Raw genomic sequence first — 22,150 nt, 5'->3', positions numbered from 1 at the left:
TCGTTGTGCTCCCCTTTGTCTGTGTCGGTTCGTCTTTTTAGTTCAGGGTTTGTTCACGTCTGTTCACGTCTGATTTTGGTTAAATAAACCTGCCTGCACCGTCTCCCATGTGTTGGCTGCATTCGGGTCCAACTTACCTCGCAAACTTTGACAACAAGTTATGTTGTTCCTCTTCTGGGCTAAACAGAAAAAAGGGACAGATATAATATCAAGTGAAATACCTGGTTTCTGCTATAAAGATCTATAAACCTATCTGTATGTAGAGTTTGGTTTATTTTACAGGTTGTATACATTTCCTTTAACTTTAAGTGTATAGTAGACAGGATAAAGGTTCTGTATATCTGCACATTTGATCTCATATCTTTGGGTGAAATGGTGGCAACGTGTTAGTTGCAGTTTATTCATATATTGATATTGTCTGAGACATCATGATTTGTTCTCATGTCGCTACATTGTTACAACCCATAATTGTTTTATAAGTGCTCCATAATTACCTAATAATTACATCAGAATCAGCACTGTAATTAACCAAGACTGTAATCTGAAGGCCGGCTCAGGGAGACAGCCTTCAGTTGCTTTAGATAACGATAATGAAATAAACTGCATAATTGCATGATGTGAGATGAATCATATATTTTTTTAATTCCAGCACCAGAAACAGGAAGTTCCCAGGACCTCTTCACACAGTGCTGATGGACAGAGCGAGGCACAGGGGGAGAGGGTGAGAGGAGGCAGATGGAGGGAAAGCAGGAGCAGAAGGAGGAGTAAAGGGGGGGGGCAAAAGCACAGGTGGAGCAGCAGCTGGTGTTGTCTGTTCATCTGGGTGACACCTCTGGGTGCTGCGGGGTGACATGGAGGAGAGAAAGAGAGATGAGCTGGGGCCATGTTATACTAAAAAATATAAATGCACAAAACGCAGCAGATGTCATGAAATTAAAGCTACAAAGTGCAAGTTGTGGAAATCAGGATAACACTAGCATGAGACTCCTCTCCCCCCTCCCTCGCTTTGCTCGTTACAGTCAGGTCTTCACCTGCATCCTCGTCATCATCACTGTCTCTGCTAATGCAAGAACTTAGAGCTCACTAGTCTGTGAGTCAGGCATAGTGACGTCATCCAGTAGCTAATACAAGCTTAAAGCCTCAGTATGAGAAGAGAATCACACCAGCTGCACATTCACAAATCGAATGAGCTCCCACCCTTGACTTTAGCCTTCTCCCATTGGTTAGAAAGGCGAGGCTAGTTCTAAAAATGTATTTATATATATATATATATATATATATATATATATATATAATTTTTTTAAATGTTCTGTAAATGATATTCACTGCCACTAGATTATGCACTAGACTCCCGACATCTCATACCAAAACAAACGGTTTGTTGTCACACCTACCACCTCTGTTCAGGTTCCCAGTCAACAAGGTGTCATGAGGCTCAGTGAAATCGTCCACTAAACACACAACAAGAAACACAACTGAATAAAGTTACCCTTTGAACATGAGAGCCAGCAACATCTAACCACAACCATTAGCCCATGCTAGCATTGCTGTGATATGTTCCACAGCATGCTGGCAGTTAGCGAGCTAGCAATAGCAACATTTGCTGGAAACGTGATAGGTAACATTATCATGTCTACTGTAGCCGTCACCAAAGAAAACAGACTTATTATGAACCACAAGTTACTGACACATGGAGGAGAAGAAAAAACAGTTCTGAGTCCAGCTTGACCTTTTAGCATCTCGTTCTCCATTTCAGTAAAGCCAGACCAGTATTGACTCCAGGGATGGGATGGGAAAGACACTGATAGTGCAGGTAAAGACTAAAAACTTTATGGATATTTTGAAGGTCCACCGGCTGACCAGGATTTGAACTGGTAGTCCGCATGGCCAATCCACCTGTCATCTGATCTCATCTCTTTCTTTGTCTGAGGCCTTTTTAGATGAAAGTGTGGTTTTTCAGTGGAGGAAATTCTGGAAGGTCACTTTCACCTGAACGCTGCATACTGCACTGTGACATTTCACCTGTGGGCGGAGCCTGTGTGTTTATAAATGTGGGGAGGACCAAAGGTTTAACAGGAGGGACTCACATGCACTAACATATTCAGAATATATTTATATTTCTGAATATATACATCAGAAACAATTACTGAATCGTAATTGCAATGTGTTTTTCTTTTGAATGAATGAAAGCTCACATTTATTTATGACTGTGAAGTCATCAGGAAGTGGATGGGTTGGAAAGCAGGTGTGCAAAGCACACACCTGTCACACCAAAGGCCAGGGTCGGGATAGTCCTGGACTAACTGCTCTCTGGTAAGAAAAGAAGTCAAATCATCAGGTTCTGTGGATGATTCCCGTGCAGCCATTTCATCTTTAACATAATCAGCTAGACCATGATAATTAAGCAATATTACACTCAAGGGAGTGTTGTACTGAATATTAGCACGGCTGTGATTCGGTCACAGCAACGAGGCCGCAGGCTGAGTACCAAAGACAATCGAAGCTGATATTCAGAACAGCATCACGACCCTTTATACAACAGTCCTCTGAGCACCATGTTAGTTAAATTAGCAACAACAGATTATGATTTGTTTGTTTGTTTCATCATTTATTTGGCAATGCCAACACAAATAGTTCTGCAACTGGACTGATACTGGACTGTTGCTAAGCAACACATAAACATTTTCCTGACCTGCACAGTGCACACTAGCTTGCTACTTTGTCCTTTGGTGTGCACTGAAGTATCCAGGCTTCTTCCCCTCATCCTCTTCTGACGACCAGACATCATTTCATTCAAATGTTATTTCTGGAAATATTTTCATCTTTGTAAAGTTTGTTACAATCTAAGATAACGACTGTTAATGTGACGCTGATTAACGGTTAATAGAACACCTGTATCACTCCCCTTGAGTGATACATGTAGTTAAAAGTCCCAGTGCTGTTGTACTCATGGAATGACTCTCGTCCATTCAAATTATTTGATCAGAACTAACTGTTGTATTATGTACATCATACAAACCATGTTGCTTCCACTTACTCTCTGCTGCTACTGTCCGGAACTCAATGGAGTAGTCCACTACCTGTCCACTTCCCTGGCACACATTCATCAATCCCTGCACCGCCTCCCTCCCAGTAGCAGAGTGGTTGAACGCCTTCCTCAGCTGTGACGTGAACAGTTTGACCAATGAGCAGATGGAAGACTAGCTGTCCAATCAGCTGTCCTCCAGAGTCTCACTGGGCTGTCAAGCTGCAGCGATGTCAGCAAACTCCGGTTCATTCGGTGGGAAACGAAGGTTGAAGCTTGAAAACCAGAGAACACTGAGTCAGGAACGGCCTGCATGCTCCACACCTGTTCAGGTGGGGACAGGTGTGGTGTGGGGGTGGAAACCACCAGAGCAGGAGCGAGGACTGGAGACACTGCAGGAAGAGGCTGGTGAGCTGCTGATTGATGGAACATGTGGATGGAAACCTCCTGCAGTTCTCCAGCTAGCAAAGACAGTTGCTGCTGGTGGTGAATGACCTGAACAGTGAGCTCTCTGTGCACAGGTCCCGACAGACAGGATTGTACTGTCACGACTCAGAATTAGAGGGAATAAAATAAACAACTCCTCCAACCTGAACCTTTTTTTCCACCCTCTCAAATGACCCATAGGATACAGCCCCCTACAGCAGCAGGTGTACCAGACCTCTGTCGTCATAGTTACAATAATAAACATGCAGACTGTGTCGACAGCAGTGTACCTACCTTTGTAGCCATGGCGGTCATGGCTTGGTTAGGATTCAGAAAGGTCGTGATTTGGGTTAAAATAAGTACTTTCTCAACATTATACGGCCTTTGTTGTCATGGTTACAGTATAAACACCTAATTTCACATGGTAATCGAACACTGCTCTCCTGTGTCATATTCATCCATCCACCACAACCTCCTCCTAAGGTGGACTTTGTCTCTCTTTATACTACGTCACCGCACTTTTCCCTTTGCTCCTGTCGTAATTACTACGACCACTAGATGTCGCCTAGCAACAAAACGTAACTATGGGTCATAAAAACCTGCTGCACGACCTGTGGGCTCACTTCTTTACAGGAGGACAGTCCCCAAATACAACACCTCAAAAGATCAATAGTTCGAAATATGTAAAATACAAAATATGGAATCGTCCTGTAACTGATCATTAAAAGACAAAGTTCAGCAACTGAAACAGGACGAGCTCTGTCCTGTATGTTTGAGAATCAAGGGGAAAACCTCCTGTTCTCCCTCAGTCTGACTGTTATATTAACAGTCTACTACCCAAACAGAGAATGCCCTTCTCATTGGTCGTGACCAATGAGAAGTGCTCTTAGCGTTGCTACGATACGCCCAACAGCGGCACCAAGATTTGAAAATGGCAACTTCTGTAGTCTGCCAGCAAGAAAAAAGAAAAAAGAAGAGACTGCAGAAATACTGAAGGGAGTAGTAAAAAGATGTGTGAGTGATGATGTTTACGAGGCCAGCTGCACCGTCTGCCACCGGGTTCCCTCCATCATCACATCAAACAACAGACAACGGGAGGAAACCACAGGAGGAGAGAGAGAGAGGCTGAGGAGGACGCAGAGAGGGAGCAGTCTCTCCACCAGGCGTCTCCACAGGCTGATAGAGTACAGAGAATAATTACATCAGTAAATCTGCTTCGTGGATACACTGATTATTTTTATTGTCAAAGTAAAGCGCATCATACTTAAGCTCTATATGATGTAAATATGAACAACTGAGTAGAAAATATTTACTATTTTATTTATACTATATACAGATATTTATTTACAACCTTTACAAACATCTTACAAGCCCACATAAAACTTTTAAACCTTTTCTATAAAAACTATAATGCGATGGAGAGAGAGAGGGTAAGAAAAGGTGAAGATTACAGTAGAGAACTCTCTCTCCTCCCTCCCTCCCTCTCCTCCCTCACCACCTCCCAAACCTCAACCACTCAGTGAGCGGAATTGAATCGAACAGACAGGTGGAAAGATGGTTACCATTACTACGGTCAATGCCACAACTCTCGTCACCTCTATTTTCTTTCTCTCCTTTTTTTACTTTCAATTATTTTTCTATTGTTTTATTTTACATTTACTTTTATGTGTATTTTTAAGTTTAGTAGACTTGTTTGTTTTATTTAGTGCTTTCATTTAGGCTTAAGCTCCAGTGTTCGTTTGACAAATGCTACAGTGACAGGAGTGTTCACTGCAGGGAGGTAGGATGGTGTGGTACTGGATAATGTGTAAGGAATTCTGTTATGAACCGAAAAAATCCATCTCACAAGGTTTGGAACAGATATGTAAAAAAAACAAGTGTAATTACATAAGCATCTCCACGCTGTATGATTTCTATGTTGAATAAAAACAAAACAACAACGTCCCAGTTCTTCCATGACCTGTGGAGGTTGGTGGGTCCGGAGTCCTGAGGAGGTTCTGGTTGTGACTGTCAGAGATCAGGACTCCCAGAGAGGCTGGAGGGTGAGGGGCTGAACTGTAAATAATCTACAGTGTGAAAATAGCACTGTGACTCTGCTGCCAACAGTCTGACAGGTCAATGTAAAGTTCTCCACCTTCAAGAAGAAGAAGAAGAAGAAATAATGTCTGATGGATCTGAAGGAGCCTGATCCTGAGATCCTCCTCAGACCAACTGGTGTTAGAGACCCCCCCCTCTCTCCCCTCCCCCCCCCCTCTCTCTCTGTTCTCTCCCTGCCCCCCCTCCTCTCTCTCTCTTCCTCCTCCCCTCCTCTCTCTGTTCTCTCCCCCTCCTCTCTCTCTGTTCTCCCCCCATCTCTCTATGTTCTCTCCCTCCTTCCCCCTCCTCTCTCTCAATCTCTGTTCTTTCCCTCTCTCCCCCTCCTCCCCTCCTCTCTCTTTCTATTCCCCCCCTCTCCATCCTTCCCCCCACCTCTCTCTGTTCTCTCCCAACTCTCTTCCACCCTCCTCTCTCTCTCTGTTCTCTCCCTCCTCTCTCTCTCTCTCCTCTTCTCTCTCTCTGTTCTCTCCCTCCTCTCTCTCTTTCTCTCCTTCTCTCTCTCTCTTTCCTTCTCTCTCTCTCTCACTCCCTCCTCTCTCTCCTCCCTCACTAAAGGTGACCGGAGAGCCGGGATCAGCGCTCACTATTTAAGCTGTTCAGGTTGCGCGGCAGCGGGCGGGAAGACCGGCTTGACGCAGACCAGGTCCGGACACTGCGTCTGCAGGAACAGGCTGAGAGGGGTGCTGGAGGGGGGGGTCTGTGTATTGACATCTAGGATGCTGGGAGCCTGTATGTGCCAGCCTCTTCTCTTCAGGTGAACTCCTCGCCTACAAGCGGGTTTTTTTTTTCTTCCTGCGCGGCTGATTTTTCCTCCAGACCCGCGCTGTCTCACCTCGACACCGACGCTTGGATGTTGGTGAAACGACGCGCATGCGTTGCTGTTGGAATAATTTTACAGTGTGAATCTGAATCCCTGAAACCTGGTGTCAAAGTCGTCGGAGGGGTCGGAGTAGGTAGTGATGTGGACTACTGTGGAGCGCGGATTCTTGGGGGTGTTATGCTTGTCCCTCCTGGTGGCGGTGGTCTGCGGGGCGCAGAGGTGAGCTCTGATGATAACATCATATGTCATGTCACAGGCCTGTTCCCTGTCTCTCAACTGAAATGTCTTTTCTCGCCTCAGCGCCAATGAACCCAGCAACATGTCCTACGTGAAAGCCACCGTGGACAAGCTGCTGAAGGGCTACGACATCCGGCTGCGGCCTGATTTCGGAGGTAAGAGCCGCCGCTACGGTCTTTGCTGTAGCCCGCTCATATGACGCTCGGCGGGGCGCTGCGCTGCTTACTAATGCTCTGCATCACATTTTCCACAGGCGCCCCCGTGGACGTTGGCATGAGCATAGACATCGCCAGTATTGACATGGTGTCTGAAGTCAACATGGTGAGTTCCCTCCACTCTGACTGCAGTATGAGACACAGACCGCCTCCACGTGACAGATGGAGAGGGTTAGAAACCGGCGTCAGTCCGGCTCACATACTTGGTGCAGCACCGCTCCTGAAGGAGACTAAAAAGATCCCCCCCTCCTCCCTCCCCCCTCGCTCCCCCTTCAGTACCATGGAGAGATCCGCAATGTGTCAAAGCCAATCCGTATGCATCAAGTACTTCCCCGCGGTGTCACAGCGGCGGAAGCAGAGAATTAACAAGACAGAGAGGGGGGGTGGGGGTGGGGGGTGTTTAGTGATTCCACGCACACATTGCTGGCCCAGCATGTGTGGAGAGCCGGTGTCAGAGCAGTCTCAGTCAGGTGCAGGAAACGGCCATAAAGACGCTCCGTCCCTCCGTCCGCGCGGTTTTTTTTCTCTGCCTTAATGCAGTAATTACATAACGACTGTCAGTGAGTCAACAGGAGGACGGAGGCCCCGGAGAAGCAGAGTGTCTGCAGAATATGATGATGTGACCACTTCATACGAGCTGTCCATGCGGCAGTGGTTGCCAAGGTGCCCAGGGAACACGCGCCATCAGAGCCTCACAGAGGAACCAGCTGTGAGGCTGGCGCACGTGCAGAGAAAGTGAATGTGAGACAGTCAGACTTAACTCAGGCTGTAGGTCTGCATCTATTAACACACTGCTGCTGCTGCTGTACTGCAGCTTTACATATAGACCAGGGTCTGTTCCTTCCCCTTATCTGCTCATACATCCACTTATATTCATGTCTTTATTGATGATAAACAAAGATGTTAAAGGTCCAACCAGCTGCTCTTTCATGTGTCTCTGACTCACTGAGGTTTCTACTGAAGAAGTCATTAATTAAAAACTGCTCACATACACAACATGTCAGGAGTCTCCAACCTTTTCTACCCTGAGAGCTCCTCATGTCTTAAATTGCTGATCACATTTATTCACATATTGTATCAAAACACTCAAACTGATCTCCAAACCAAATCAGATCAATAAGATCATTTAGTCATCAAATATCAATATCCAAAACTCACATTTTGAACCAAAAATTGTGAAACTAACATTAGACATGAAAACACCACTGCAATGACTGATCAGTGATAGTTGTCAGTTCATCAACGGTTCGTAACAAACAGGAAGTTAACGTAGATCATTCACTTCACTTCATTTATCAAAATGTAAACAAACAAACAAAACATGGGTCTCAAGTTGAAGCCCACAGTTTAACTCACTGTATCCATGGCAACATATTTCCTGTTTATTGAAAAGTTTTTTCTGTTATCAGAGGAGTTCTTATCATTGCATGTCGCCTTCAAACTTATTACAGTAACTCATGTGACTGACAGCTGACAGATAACGATCAGGTGTTGAAGAGTGTATTTGTGTCTGTGTATTTGATTCAGTTTTATTTGGAGCGGATTAACTGAGTGAAGTTGTGTTGGAGTTGGAACTATACATCCATGGTTTGTACAGACTATATTGTCTGATCCTTTGGGTGAGCTCCTGGTAGCCACCTGTTGGAAACCCCTGCAGTATGTAAAACTATGAACATTACACGAATATTTATAAATCCTGTGCATTCGATAGAATTTTATTTGCCTTTAGCCAAAGTCCAGAAATGTTTGACTGCTTAAATTGTAATGAAAGTTTCATATTGAAGAACCAACAATAGTCAGTCCACCTTCACTGGTGACAATCCATTCTTTTAATTTATTTTTTATTTTCTGTATGTCCACCTTTCTTCTTTCTGTGAGGACAGACTGGATCGTCCTGGTCATAGATGACACCAGACTAACACGAGGAGATGAGTCTGTTCAGCTGCTCTTTGCTGCGGGTTTGTTGCTCCACCTTCCACTTTAAAATACTTCCGTCGTTCTTTTGGATTCAAGTCAGGAGACGAACATGGCTGAGTGGTGGTTTTCACTATTTTCTTCTTTAAAACTCATGTGATTTTTTTTCAGTGTGTTTGGATCTTTGTCATGCTGGAAGCTTCTTCAGATCGCGAGTCGCCTTCTCATCATTTAGCTATAGAAACCTGCATTCATGGTGTCATCTATGGTGGTCCTGACCAGGTCCACACCAAACCTGCTCAACCACATCTGATCCAAACGAATGTGTTTTGGCTTCTCTTCATGTTGGTTAAGTTTATTGTTGTTTATGAGCAGTGGTTTTTCTTCATGGAGCCCGTCTGTCGAAGTTGACTTCATGTCTGATCTGTCACTCAGACACCAGTTTCCACAGATCTGTCTTGAACCTGTTCCACAGGTTCAGTATCTGCTGATGCTCTTGGACCCTCTCCGTCTGGTTTCTTATTGTTCGGGCAGCTCTTCCCCGTGTGGAGCCGTTAGACACAACCCAGATCAGAAGTGAGGAAGCTGAGGTGCTTATTTTATAACGTTGTTCATCAGTTAGCTTTAACTGGAAATTACAGCTGTGATCGCTTTAGCTGTACTGACCTTTCTACTTTGGGTCCACATTTTCAGTGTAGCCTATGTTTGTAATTGTTCAAGAATCTCAAGCTCTCGAATCGGTTGCGTGAGACTGGGTGGGTGGAGAGACTCACCTGTTGAAGACCAGGCGAGGAGATCAGGTAGGTGGAGGGTGGGTGGGTGTGTTCTCTACAGACCCCTTTGTTTGAAACCATGCTGCCACTGTTAGACGTTGTTTGAAATGATTTGCCATTGTTGAAGGTTCTTATCGTTTATGTTTACATAAAATGAATTTGAATTTATTAGTGTATTTGTATCTTAACAGATCCAGAAGTATAAGCAGCTGTTGATACTTTCCTTTGAGGAAGCAGATCATACGTTGGAGCCATTTAGTATATTTCATTTGAGTTAAGTGTAAGGAAGGCAAATTGTTTTCATTTAGGAGAGTGTAGAGTTTTTCATCTTGTTTGTTTTATAGAAAATCATCCATCCATCCATCTATCCATCCATCTGTTCACCATTCATGCATCCATTGCCTAACCCCTGACCTAATAAATGGTTAGATGGTGGATCCATGTGTTTTAATATGCACACCAGCCAGAGACTCTACGGTCCAGTGATTCTTATCACTCAATAATATCCAAATTTATATCACGTCAGGTTTAGATTATACAGTCTCCTTTACAGTCTTTTTTGCACTCATTATCATGAGATCAAATATCCTACAGTACAATATCCTTCAATATGATACAGTTACTGTGCACTCAGTTTGTTGTGTCCTGTATATATAGTTCCACTTTTAAAAAAGGCTCAGCGACTTCCTAAAATATGTGGGCACCAGGGGCAGATTGCTGAAGTATCAATACTAAGTCTTGTTTTGAATAGTTTGTGTTGAGCTTCCTCCACTGTTGTTCTTCTTGCAGTACTGGTTGTCCTGCTGCGTGCAGATGCAGATGTAGATGCAGATGCAGATGCAGCAGACCCCGGTGTAGTTGTGTTTTGTTTTTGATGTGGCGCTACGTCAGCTGGATCAGTCACGATCAGCAGCATAGCTCAGACACAGCTCCAGGAAAGTGGTGCTCAAAGAGGAGCCGAGCCTGTGATGATGGATCCATGTCATATGTTGTTCATTACTGTGTGTGTTACATATCGTCTTTCTCGTCCTTCCTGCCGGTGGACTGTTCTGGTCCTGGAGCCTCTCTCTTCTCCTCTGAGAGCCTGAACCTGCTGAGTGTGTGCGTGTCTCAGAGGATGTGTGTAGACTGAGAATTGTGGTTAGTTGTTCTTCACTTCTAAATAATTGATGCGACTCTGCTTATCATATCCATCATATTCCTCGAGCTGGAGCGCTGAAGTCTAGGTGTGGCTGATGTGGATGGTTGAGGGCTGGTAGTGATCCCAGGACTTGGGTCTGGAGCTGTGATGTTTCTTGAAATATTTTCCCACTAAAACACAGAGCTGCAGATTCTCTCTGTCCAGAAGACAGAGAAGCTGTTAAGTTTAATTTTCATAAAATGAAATGTTAGTGCAGTAAAATCATATCTTTTCATCTTTCCAGTTCAAGAATCTTAATAGCATACAGACTAGAGCCGGTGATTATTTCCGACTTTTACCTCGATTACAATTAATGATCGATTACTGCGGTGATTATCAGTCTCTCTTCATATTCATCAGTTTGGTTGTATCCAGATGATTTGGTGGCGTTACCTTTGGTTTCCATCCATGTTACATTCACCGCTGTCTGGTAGTCGTGACTGATATGACTCGATCAGGAGCAGAGGCGTAAACTGTGTCCCGATTCAGGGGCCACAACCTTCGGGTGACGTGGTCTACAAAAGTGTGGCCCTTTGTGGACCACTAGGGTCGAACCGCAATGAGACGGTCTGGTCCATGGAGGATTTTCACCGTGTGTTACCAGCTGTGCCCGCCCTTACCGGCTTCTGACGCCTAGCAACCTTGTAACTTTTTAAGACTTGAGGTTTAAACTTGAGGATTTAAAGCCCTTGGTTTTAACGGTTGTACCAAAAGTGTCATCCTCAGGCTGTCTGTGCGTGTCGTTTGCTTTCATTTCACCAGTGCACAATGAATCTAGGAATAGGTTGGACCACAAAGGATCCACCTGTTGGATCTTTCGTTGCCCAGGGAAGGAAGGACACATTTCTCGGCTGCATTTGAAGGAGCCTTCGGACGGTATAGTCGCGCCGCTGTGACGCAGTCGGTCTACAAAAGCAGCCCCCGAAGGATGCGGCCCCTGAATCAGGACACAGCTTGAGTCATCGTTTCCAAAAGTCTCAGTTTCTGTCGCTCCAGACTGAAGCACAACCTGGAGTTTCCAAACGAACCAGCAGAGTTTCTGAAAGTCTGTCTCAGAGACTCGAGCTCTCCAGATGTGGACGCCAGATGTAAACGTAGCAATAGGGAAGCGTTTTAAAACTGAACCACATTAGTTTTGACTAGAGATGAAACAAAATGCAAAAACTATCATGTTACGATTATTTTAGCCGATATTGTGATCGTGATATGAGTCACAATATCAGTTGGAATGATTACATTTCACTTTCACTGAAAAAAAAAAAATATTATCTGTTTAACAGTTAAACAATTAAACTTTAACTCCCTTGTTTAAGAGGATTGTTGTTGGACTATAATTTCTTCATGAAATAAAGATTAAAATTAATAATGAATTGATAATTGATTGTTAATTTTCCCGATGATCGATCAAGGAAATTTCTTCAAGTGCCCATCCCTAATTTGGATTTTTCACTTGGACATATTGTGATATTGATATTTTTAGTTGTTCAGCCCCAGTGAGGACGTAGCCTGAGGCTGAGTGTTGGAGCTTGTGTTGTCCATATCACTAACGTTAGTGGGTCGGGGTTGGACTGGTGAGTCAACGTGAAAACCTCTGCAGTTTCATTTAGACTGGGGGAGCCAAATTCAAGGTCAAGGGTATTGTGTAGATGTTATGTTATGTCGCCATAAGATATGTCATTTGTTATTATAATTGAGCTTTGCAGTTAGCTGACAGAATATGGAGTCTTACCCACTGTCTACGCCTCTTTTACCACGTTTCCCCTTTACCACTCCTTGCCATGAAGGGTGGCAGGGCTCAGGTAGGCCCAGGCAGAGTGCCACATAGTTTTTAGACGAATTGTAAAGGCAGTCCTGTGATCCAAACTTGCCTTCAGGCTCCAGGTATGATGCGTGCAATTCCGAACTCATCTAACTTTGTTTGGATGGCAAGATTGTCCGTACATCTATACTTGTTAGCAACCAGCCTTTTTTTAAAAGCTTAAAGAAATCAGGACTGGGCTATTTACTGATGTATTTTATGTTGTAGAATAAAACGTGAAAATGTCTTGAGCTTTTGTTAAAGTCAGACCTTATTTCAGTCATTTAACCAAAAAAACACATTCAAAGAACCCGAGACTTCAGGACCAGAGAACAGGAAGTGATTAAATGTTTTTAGGATTTATTCCTGCAGAACTGAACCAACATGCTTTAAATGTAGGTTTGATACTTTGTCAGTTAATGACTGAATATTAAGAACAGGGTGATTTGATGCAGCTGACTGGAGGACAGCACCGACTCTCTGACTTTAATCTGTGTGTGTGTAAAGCGCTTTATTGAATGATTGTGTTTATTGTATCAGGACAGAGTCTGTTCCTCTGTTTACACTCACAGCTCTCATACATAAGTCATCTGTATATGAGACTGTGAAATTGCTCAAGTAAATAGAGACAGTGTTTGTGGAGTTAATGATGTGCGTCATTGTGAGTCCAGGTTATGAATTGTTTATTAGCTTTACTTGGAGCTGTCACAATTTTCATTGGAAACTGGAAGGAGTCCAGATCTGTGATAACTGTGTTACCCATACTGGTCTTCATGGGGCTCTGACTGATGGCGTCCTGAATGACTGTGTAATGAAGACAAGGATGATGACAGACTGGTGCTGTTTGATGGAAACTCCAGACGCTGCGGGAGTGAAGCAGACCGGGAGCCTGAAAACCTGACGACACTGAGACGCTTTATTGATCTGAAGGGAAAAATCTCAGAAACTGTAAAAGTGAGAATTTATTTAAAATTCTCTTCACTACAGTAGGTGAGATGTTGAAGACAGACCCTGTCAGTCTAAATTAAATCTGCTGCACATAGAAACTGACAATCTGAAAGAGTCAAAGTGTCACAGAAGCAGCAATGTCTGATTCTCCACAGACGCCTGAACTCAACACCATCATGTTTTCTGCCTGTGGTGTAAAAACTAGGCCTGGATGATATCCAACATTTAATATCTCCATGCAGTTCAGCCCAAATATCATAACATATATGATATTATCATTAATAATTATTATTTTATTGTAGATTATATTTCAGGTAGAAGCCATGCTGCCACTAAACGTTCAAAGTTTTAGTGGCAGCATTTGTCACATGACAAGATACAATGTACAGCAAGCAAATAAATTAAATATCACATATGGCAGTAACGATTGTGATATTTGATATTATTGAATATCATCCCAAGTGTAGTAAAAACAGTGGTTCTTTAAATCCAGGCCAGACCCCCAGTGTGGTGCAGATTATTATTTTTTTCATTTTATTGTTGAAGCAAGATAAAGACAAAGTGATAACAAAACAATACATAACGAGACGTAACATAACATGATGGCATACACAGTACAGAGAACAACTGATGGCTTTTTGTTATCGCTATAGATTTAAATATATGACATACACTTCTACAGGACTTGCTCGGGGCTTGAAATCATCAATTTATACAAACGGAAACAACCAATGAAGATAATGTTCTGAAAAGTAAGATGGTGTTAAACCTACGATCGTTAATATCAAGGAAAATTCCCATTGACAGTTAATGGTGATGTTAAAGGGGAAACGAGTCATTCAGTTAAAAGCATTAGAGCTTAAAATCACTTTGGATTCAAAACAATAAATCATAATCTGACAAAAATATTTAGTTTGACCTGTTATTTTTAGCATTTTTTTATAAGAAATTAATGCTGCATGTAACAGATATTACAACTTATCAGATAAAATTATCACAAGGGATTTACTTATATTCATATAGCATGTCTATGTATTCTTATAGGCCTACTACTTATTTATAGTGGAGCATATCAAATAAAATGTGTTGATTTTGGTCATTTTTTACACTGAGATTTTGTCCATGATTTGTTTTCCATCATCTTACCACTTTGATCCACCAAAGCCTTTTCAGTTTTACTCGTATTTAAATGTATTTATTAATTAAGTCACTGTTATTTCAGATTGTATATGTAAAATTAGTGCAAAAAAGTGAAAGCAAAGCCCATCCTTTTGAGACTACTCTCTGCCAGGCTGCATGGTGTGACTTTTTGTTCTGAAATAGCTCAATACTTTTACAATATTTCGACATAACCGCAGGATTTCAATGTCCACAAATGTAGCTGTCATAGAACTCAGGTATTACTGTCCCAGATATTTGATTCAAAAAAGATAAGAAAATAAAAATAAAAAAAGAAGAAAAAGATTTAATTTAAATGATAATGAATGCCATTGAACATTTAGCATAGTGTATACTGAACACACAATGTCGACGTGGGGAGTATGAAGGATGACGATGAGGATGTCCAGGACGGTTCGTTCCCTCAGGGACCGGTGGGAGAAGGGAAGCAGGTTGCATCATCTCAGGCCATCACCGCCAACCCAGTGGACGTGACGTCAGAGTTTCATTTTACCACACTGAGACAGTTTAAGCCATAAACTAAATGAATGTGGTTGTTGTGAGTGGAAGACAGGCTGGTGAGTGCATGTACACAGCGTTGACGTCATCCAGAAAAAAAATACTTCTCTGGGCTTTGGAAATTTTTTTACAAAGTTTAAAAGGATTAAAAATATAAAAGACAAAGATTAATAATTGACTGTGTTTACAGCCGGAGGTGTCCTGTCAACAGTTTTTCTTTTTTACTATTGTGGTCTATGGGAAAAATGCTTTTCGGGCGCGGGGGATTTTTCGCTGCAACACCGCGAGTGGCCAATGGGAATAATTGGCGGCAAGGCAGAGCGGCAGCGCTGCATCCAGGTCTTATAATACTTCCATGGGGCAAACTGGCCGCTACAGTGACTGGGGATCAGAAAGTGACAACATGGTCTGGCCTGGTATGCGGCTAGCTGGCTAGCATGCTACCTTCAGTAGAACAAAATAAGTGACAGAAATAGACGCAAAATTAGAGTTAACATTGGTATTGCTTTCCACTTCTGGAGACAGCTGTTGGTGAGTAAACGAATGAAGTTTGATGCTGAACCCACAACATTTCCTCTAGACTGGTAAGTAAACAGATGTTAATGCTAACGTTAGCTATGCAGCAAAACCAAAACAAGCTCCTTTAACCTCTTTCAGCTCATTGTTTTGGTTGTTTGGTCCACAGCTTCATTAACTTACTCACTTATAATTAATGATATTAAATAAATAAAGAAGACAGAGTGCTCTGATACCACAAGGCTCTCAGGAGGAAGTATTTAAAGTATGAGGTGGTCAGACCTTTGTCAGACAGGAAGAGACAAACTGCTCATTAAACTAGCATGTCAGTCAGAGTCATGTTTTTCTGTGGGACAAACTCTAACTCGCATTTTTACTTGAAACTAACAGATACTAGTTTTACAGTGCAGTGAATATATCAGGTTCACTCACATTAAGGTTCATATCCATATAAACTGGTTTAATGTGGATGGACTGTGGTTTGTTTACAGCCTGTCTGATCATCTGACTGCTCATGTTCCTCACTGTTTCCAGGTCTGAGACCGGCTGAGAGGTTTAGTGTGTACAGAGAGGCATGAGTTTGAGGAGAGTGTGTATGTAAGGTCCCCCGTCACCTCTTTTGCAGCTTCCTGTCACATGACAGGACAACTCTCAGTCTTCTCATAGGTCAAACCATTATCTCTCTGATAACTTCATTCACACTTCTCTGTGGGGTGCGCTTCATTCACTTACCTGAGGAAGAAGATGTATTTCTCAGTGCATCTCTCTGCACCTTTATCATTTTATCATCCACATTACAACATGTTCTAACTGACCTTCCGCTCTCATACTCTGTTGTGTTTGTGACTGTATGTTGACTTTTTTTTAAACTTTCTTTACACTGTTAATACTAACACAGCTTCAGCGGTCTGGACTCCTGGAGAGGTGACAGAACACACTGTCTCTGTGGAAATAGTGTTAAGAAGGTTCATCTCAGGTGTCAAGAAGATAAAGATTACACTTCTGATGACACGTTCAGTAGTTCCTTTTTACTCTGTTCATTTAGTTTGAACTATTTACAGTGCAGTTGCTCTGACTTCCTCCTTCTCCAATGAAAAGGCAGCTGAGGATCATGAGTATTGTAGTAAACTGTGCCTGACATATTAGGCCTGGGTCGATATTTGATAGTATCGAATATCACAATATTTCCGACCCTCATCTCACTGCTTTGCTCACTGTACATTGACCCTTGTCATGTGACCAATAAAACTGTCACATGACAAACAGAACTGCTGTTTAGTGGCCGCATCACTTGTTCTTGAATCATCAAATAGAATCAAATACAATAATATCTAAACCTTTCTAAACATTTATGAATCGCTGAGGTCACATCGATCTGCAGGTGTTTATACACTGCTGACATATGATTGGCTGACTGGATAACTGTATGAATAAGCGGGTGTACAGGTCTTTCTAATAAAATGCTCCTTGAGTGTATATGCATCACTGGGTTTATTGCAAAGAAGTCTGTAAGAAACAGGACGATGTTCACAAAGAGATGAATGTTCAGAGTTTATGGCATCAGTATAAAAAAAGTAGAGAAGCATCTGGGGAAAGTCAGAAAACTTGTTGGTTACAGTCAAAGCTAATAATCAGTTGACTGCAGGGTTCATTACATTGCACAGTATGAAAATGTTGCAGTGTTCAGGTGAGTGCATTACAAACCAAAAGTTTTACCCCCAGGAGAATATGAAGCTGCTCGGTTTCATTGTAGCCTGTTAGTTTATGATATGAGGTTTGTTCTGAGGATGGAATTACAGGGAAGGTTCATCCTCTGAGACCATGGCTGTGTCCCAGTTCAGGGGCTTCTTTCAGAGGCTGCATATGAAGACTGATTGTGACACTGCAGCATGACTGTCCCATTTCAAAGGCTCCTTCAAATGCGTCCTTTCTTTCCTGGGCCACGAAGGATCCAACCTATCCCAAGATTCATTGCGCTCCGGTAATGAAAGCAAACAACACTGACACAGAGCCCGAGGATTACACTTAAATGTAAGTATTAGGTTTCCGCTCAGTTCAACAGCGAACGGTACAACTGTTTATAGCCAAAAACCTCAAGTTTTTGTGGAAAAAAAGTTACATGATGTCAAGGTTGCTAGGCGACAGGAGCTGCGCTGCAGATGCAACGGTATGGGCAGACACAGCTGGTGATGCAAAGTGTGAATTCTCCGTGGACAAGACCGTCTCATTTCAGTTTGGCTACAAAGTCCCACACCTTCGTAGACCATGTCCTCCGAAGGGTGTGGCCCCTGAATTTTTTTTGAGTACTAATATAAATCATCATCTGGAGACCATGAATATCCATATACCAGCTGTCGGCCATCTGTCCAGTAGTCCACCTTTCTTGCTCTGGAGCTGGATCGATGGTCCAACTTTTCTCATCCCTGTGCCCGTCACCTCATTCAGGTGCCAGGGGGAAGAAGCCGTTCCGATTCCCCTGAGGATTTTTCTCATGTCGCACTGGACAAACGCAGGGAGACCAGCAGGACAGGACCAGTATGGTTGTACAGCTCAGCTGAACTTGGTGAACAGATTACAAGGAGGATTTCAGATCATTGTCACACTGGTCTTAGTCATCAGGTGTGCTGAGTTGTCAGAAATGAGAGCAGCTGGTGAAGTGAAGTGACAGTGATTTGACATGAGGTCTCAGCCTGCACACTGATTGGCTGTAGCATTGTTTCTGTCTGGTTGATGCACAGTGCTCCCTGCAGAGAGGACCACTGCACATGTTCATGTCTGGATGTACACTGTTGTCTTGTGGATGTCATTTTCAGTCAGTTGATATCTCAGCATTCTCAGCAAATACAAGGACCTCTGACTCATCTGAAGACAGTCGGTCATTACAAACTGGGATTAGTAGCTTCCTCTATGTCTCTAAAGTCTGAGATTCTACAGGTGATGTTCTTTTCTTTTGCAAAGTGTCTATAGTTGATGAGGTACAGCTCACTAATTCGTGGCAGTAAGCGGCAACATGTTGCTGTGTGTTGTGTGTGTCATGACAAATAGCATTAAGCATGTCATCATTCGATTAATTCAAAATAGGCATAGAAACATGGTAAACTCATCTTGTTACCATGGAAACACAGCAGAGACTGTCTTAGGCAGGATCCCCAACCTTATCACTGGGTTTTTACCTTCTGCCATTTTATTGTGCCTGAATTCTAAGTGTGAAATGTAAGCTCTATTTTTTAACCATAATAAAATCCCACAATGCAACAGGAAAAAGTAGCATCCATGGATTAGTATATAGTCGACTCAAAAGTAGAATATCAGTTTGCTGTGCACTATAGTATGTACAGTATATGTATGAAAGGTGCTGTACAAATGAAATTCATTTTTGTTATTAATTATAATCATTGAGAATTTCAAGTGCAAAATTACATGGACACATGTAATTACATGTGAACATCTGTACATGTGATTTTTGCTCATGTGAAATTTAACATGTAAAAACATGTTACTGGCACATGGGAAACGTGGTTTTGGAATAATTTCGTGGTGTGATGTGTGAAATGTAAATTCCCTTGTGAAATTTTTGGGATTACATGTGAAACTCAAATACATAACCATGTGAAACCCATTCTTAACATGAAACTTAGATTTACATGTGAAAACACTGCATAACATGGGACTTTTCTCTTCACATTATGTTTTTCACATGTAAAATTGCCATTCACTTATAAAGATAAAAACATGTGTTTTTACCACGTGAATTTTAAGATACACGTGTGTGTCCACATTAGAAACTTAGTTTCACTTCACATGTGCAACTATCATAAGTTTGACTCTTTCACATGTGAATTTAAATAGACACGTGTGAAATACTAATGTGAAATTTAGGTTCACATATGAAATTGTGTGTTTTTCTGTAAGGGGGCTACAGGGGGTCTGGTATAGAGGTAGTGAATAAGTGAAGTGGGCGTGGTGAGACATGTACAGTCCACAGGCCTGATGCAGCTCAACGGACCGACACACAGTGACTCTGTCTCAGCTGGAGCGAGGGTTCCTCTGACACTGTTCAAGAACCCCGTGTTCTACTTTAACAGCAGGTCACTGCAGCCCGGTCACTTTGACCGTCTCTGGTCCTGGACCACATCAGACCCTCTGTTTACAGCCGATCTGTAGCTTAACAGTTCTGAGTTGTGCATTTGTTGTCACGGTAACCACCATGAACCGCTCCAACAGTTTACTCTCTTCTGTCTGTGCTCAGGTCTTATGAGTGATGTGTGCTTTTAAAGACACATATAAACTGCAGAGAGCTGCCGCCGCCGCTGCTGCTGCTGCTGCCAGAATCAATCAATAACATCGGCACAAGTGATCAGCAATAATCAGCTCATCAGCTGTTAATGAAAACGCCTCCACTGCCTTCAGCCCCATCAGCATCCATCTGTGCATCACACTGACAGCCAACTAATAAGATATTAGTCAGTGATCTGATAGCTTTGTCTATTAGCACTCATTGAATCCATCTTAATAACAGTTAGTGACCAGTCTGAGTCCTGCAGCTGCACATTCATCTGCATGTGTCTTTATCTCAGTTATTTCTTTGTTTATTCTTAATATAGCGTACTCATGTATTCATCATACTTTATGTAAGTTGAAACTGTCCCACAAACCGCCCCACAAAGCTTTGTTGCGTCTTCAGACAGAGTTGCGTGTCCCGGTATCGATCGTCCTGCAGACTGATGTGTTGGCACCAGCTCAGGATGAGGATTTATGAGGAGCTGTGCAGATGGTGCTTCATCTCTGCACAGAGAAGATATGGAGGTGTCAGGATGTGTCCTGCCTCCAACAGCTCCTTCAGATCTGGGCTCAGTCCAGGTCTATGTTGTATCAGAAGTTTCAGCTTTTACTCTGAAAAATTCAGCAGTGTTCCTATTATTGTGGATAAACCACAGACTTTACTGTCATCACCTCAGTGAGACGTGTCATCAGTGTGTTTGGGTGATGGTATGATTATAAACCCTGGACAAACAGAACTATCTGGAGATAGTGTGAAAATAAAAATTTGTATGTTTCCTTCAAGCATTATGACGTCTTGACACCATCATATAACTAAAGCTGATCTGGATTCTGTTTTATATATGATAGGAAGAGAAAAGGGTTCATTAGATATTTCATACAGAAAATGTCATTCCTACCTGGATTATTACCTGGACATTTCTGGTAACTATTCTCCCACACCACAGTGTTATGTTGGTGTTGTGTGGTTTGGATTCGGCTTCTTAACTTAAATAACACAAAGGCAAACTGAAGGATCATGACTTGTTTGTAAATGACACCTTATAGTTGTTCACATCCGCCCTGTGCAAGACTGAAAATGCATTTTTTTGTTTAGCTGAATATTTTAGATAAAGGTTGATCGTGGACAATAAATCCTCCTTTCTTAACCACAAACACAAAACAAACAGGACTGAAATGTTGAAGTATTAAATATGAAATAAAAATACAAATAAAGAAAGTAAAGATGATAATTAAATAGAAATAAAGAGCTGAGCAAGAGATCAGATTGAATTATATTCAGACATAAGTTTATAGTTTCCTGTCATAGACATTTTGACATTTCTACAATTGTTAAGTAGAGGAAATTCATTTCTAGTGTTCGACACAGTGGGAGGGGATTTAGTGCAACAACATGTATGTATAGCTGTAGTATTTTGTTATGATGATGATATTGTTGAGTATAAATTCAAGCTGCTTGTTCTTCATGACGACTCCTGACTGGATTTAAAGAGAATAAATCTATATTCATGGATTTGGGCTTCAGTGGATCAGACAGGGATTTCCTTCAGTTCTGGATCCAGTCACAAACATTAAACTGTTTCTCTGCTGTTTCTACATGTATGTGGCTCTGCTGTGGAGAAACTAACGCTGCGTCGCTTTAAATGTTGCTGCAGCAAGGCATTGTGGGACGGCATTTCTCCTTTCCTCTGGTAAAGGAAGCTCCGGTGTTTCCTATGCTGAAGGAGATGAGATAGGAAGCACTGAAGCTCCTTTCCTCCTCAGGTAGAGAAGTGGAGCAGCTCTGATCATGATGCTGCTCAGACACTTCAGCTCATTTCACTCAGTTTCAACCTTCATAAGAAAAAAAAGACTTTTCGACTGCAGCCCTGGTCTCATGCTTGTCGTTGATTTCACCCCCATAGTACGCCCACAACAGTGCCCCCACCGCTCTGAATGGATTTGGCAGTGGTGTAGTACCTGCATGTCTGCTGGACTCTGGTTCCCTCACTGTTTCTCACAACAATAAAAGTCCAGATCAGAGTGTCTCTGAAATCACTTTATCAAGCTGTCAGTCTCTCTCTCTCTCTCTCTCTCTCTCTCTCTCTCTCACTCACTCTCTCTCCTCAGTACAATCTGCCCTTCTGTCTCAGGTTCCTCTTGGATCTGTCCTGCACCTCCATACATCTCTATAACAGGCCGTATGAGGACCCACTGCGTACAGGTCCTCGCCTCATTTACAGTGAACCATCAGCTTCGCACCT

The 22,150-nt window shown here is 42.5% G+C and overlaps 1 protein-coding gene across 1 annotated transcript in view; it reads left to right on the top strand.

Annotated features, from left to right (window-relative positions):
• Positions 1 to 5,974: 5,974 nt before the first annotated feature.
• The window catches only part of gabrb1 (gamma-aminobutyric acid type A receptor subunit beta1), a 60,161-nt gene continuing 43,985 nt past the window's right edge, over positions 5,975 to 22,150 (top strand). Inside the window, exons 1-3 of the mRNA XM_056393970.1 lie at positions 5,975 to 6,587; positions 6,669 to 6,760; positions 6,859 to 6,926. Coding sequence (XP_056249945.1) covers positions 6,508 to 6,587; positions 6,669 to 6,760; positions 6,859 to 6,926 — 240 coding nt within the window. The 5' untranslated portion in view covers positions 5,975 to 6,507. The remainder of the gene's footprint in view (positions 6,588 to 6,668; positions 6,761 to 6,858; positions 6,927 to 22,150) is intronic.

Source organism: Seriola aureovittata, chromosome 13, assembly GCF_021018895.1.
Source record: "Seriola aureovittata isolate HTS-2021-v1 ecotype China chromosome 13, ASM2101889v1, whole genome shotgun sequence".
NCBI classification, from domain to species: domain Eukaryota; kingdom Metazoa; phylum Chordata; class Actinopteri; order Carangiformes; family Carangidae; genus Seriola; species Seriola aureovittata.
This window is presented reverse-complemented; position numbering and strand designations above follow the sequence as displayed.